Consider the following 1293-nt stretch of genomic DNA (forward strand, 5'->3'; position numbering starts at 1 on the left):
GGTGTGTCTGCGGTGACTCCGGGCACAGTGCCGCGCTCGCACATACTCGTTGCGGTCGTGGCAGCCCCTCCTATTTCGGCTCTTGTGCGCACACAGCCTCTCGTCACGCAACGCCACCATACTCATGCAGCCCCAGCTCGGCTCTGCCCCTCCAACTGACAAGGTTGGTGACGGGTACAGCTCTCCTCCGGCTCCAGTTGCTCAGTCTCCCCCCAGCATGCCGCAAGGCCAGTACAGTCAGAAGCCTAATGACGGCCCTACACAGCCTGTGAAGACAAGGCCCGGACAGAACGTTTACACCGGCAACCCGATGAATGCGCCAGGCAGCCGCCCTGCGGTCTACTACCGTGAGGGTCCGTGGCACTACTCGCTGTGTGTGTGCTGTGAAGATATGGACTCGTGCTGCGAGGCGTGTTGCTGCTTTCCTTGCCAGGTGAGCCGGCAGTGCAATATGTTCATGTACAACCGCAGAGAGATCCACTGGCCTTACTGCTTGCTCATGATCGTGTTTGATTTGTATTTACCGTTTAGTATATCGTGCATCTTTGCCGGCGAGACACGTCGGCTAGCGCGCGAGCGGTACGGCATTTCCGGCACCGGCTGCGAAGACTTCTGCATCGGGTACTGGTGCCGCACCTGCTCTGCGCAGCAGGTGCTGCTGGAGATGATCGTAATGAACGAATTCCCAGGGGCCATGTGCTTCGAGGCTGCCCCTCAGCCCGCGGCCAACCGGATGGTCTAGCCGTGTGTATGGGCAGCTCCCAAGGGCGAGGAGAGGAGGGGTGGGGGCGCTGCGGAAGGTAGTGAGCCGCCTTGAGGAGGGAGTCGGCTCGCTGCCGTGTGGGCGTTGCTTGACTGCTCCTTCAATGAGGAAGACGCAGAGCTAGAAGGAGGAGGGGCTGAGGTCAGTGGTGGTGGGAGAGTAAAGCAGGAGGAGGCTCGGCAACGCGCGTCTTTGACCGACGACGCAGTGCTGTCCCCTCCTTTTGTTCGGGCTCTCATCCTCTCTCTTGGACCCCCTTCTGTTGTTGATGGGGATGCTATAATGTGGTGCCCGCAATTTTTCTGTTCTCTGCTTCTCTGCGCCTCATTCACAGTTCTAATCTTGTTTACCTTGCCCTCTCCCTCGTGCTGCCTCCCGCTTCCCTTCCGTCTTATTCCCGCGCCGCCGCCCTCTCTCCCTGACGCCGTTGCCGCGCTGGAGGAGCTTCTCTTGCGTTTGCTCTCATCACCTCATTGTTTTTTTCTTTTCTTGATTGACCGCTCCCTCCTGTGGCCCCCTTTCCCTCCCTG

General features: G+C 59.5%; 2 protein-coding genes across 2 annotated transcripts; both read left to right on the plus strand.

The window, feature by feature from the left end:
* Positions 1–217: 217 nt before the first annotated feature.
* On the plus strand, positions 218–742 carry LDBPK_301480 (ama1 protein, putative; the record flags this gene model as incomplete). The annotated part of the gene is made up of 1 exon (XM_003862813.1): positions 218–742. One exon carries the CDS (start codon positions 218–220, stop codon positions 740–742), a length of 525 nt encoding a protein of 174 aa, XP_003862861.1.
* A 303-nt stretch (positions 743–1045) lies between these two features.
* LDBPK_301490 (ama1 protein, putative) lies at positions 1046–1291 on the plus strand (the record flags this gene model as incomplete). The annotated part of the gene is made up of 1 exon (XM_003862814.1): positions 1046–1291. A coding segment is annotated over one exon (246 nt), but the record flags the coding sequence as incomplete, so codon positions are not given.
* Positions 1292–1293: the final 2 nt, after the last annotated feature.

This window comes from Leishmania donovani, chromosome 30, assembly GCF_000227135.1.
Source record: "Leishmania donovani BPK282A1 complete genome, chromosome 30".
NCBI classification, from domain to species: Eukaryota; Euglenozoa; class Kinetoplastea; order Trypanosomatida; family Trypanosomatidae; genus Leishmania; species Leishmania donovani.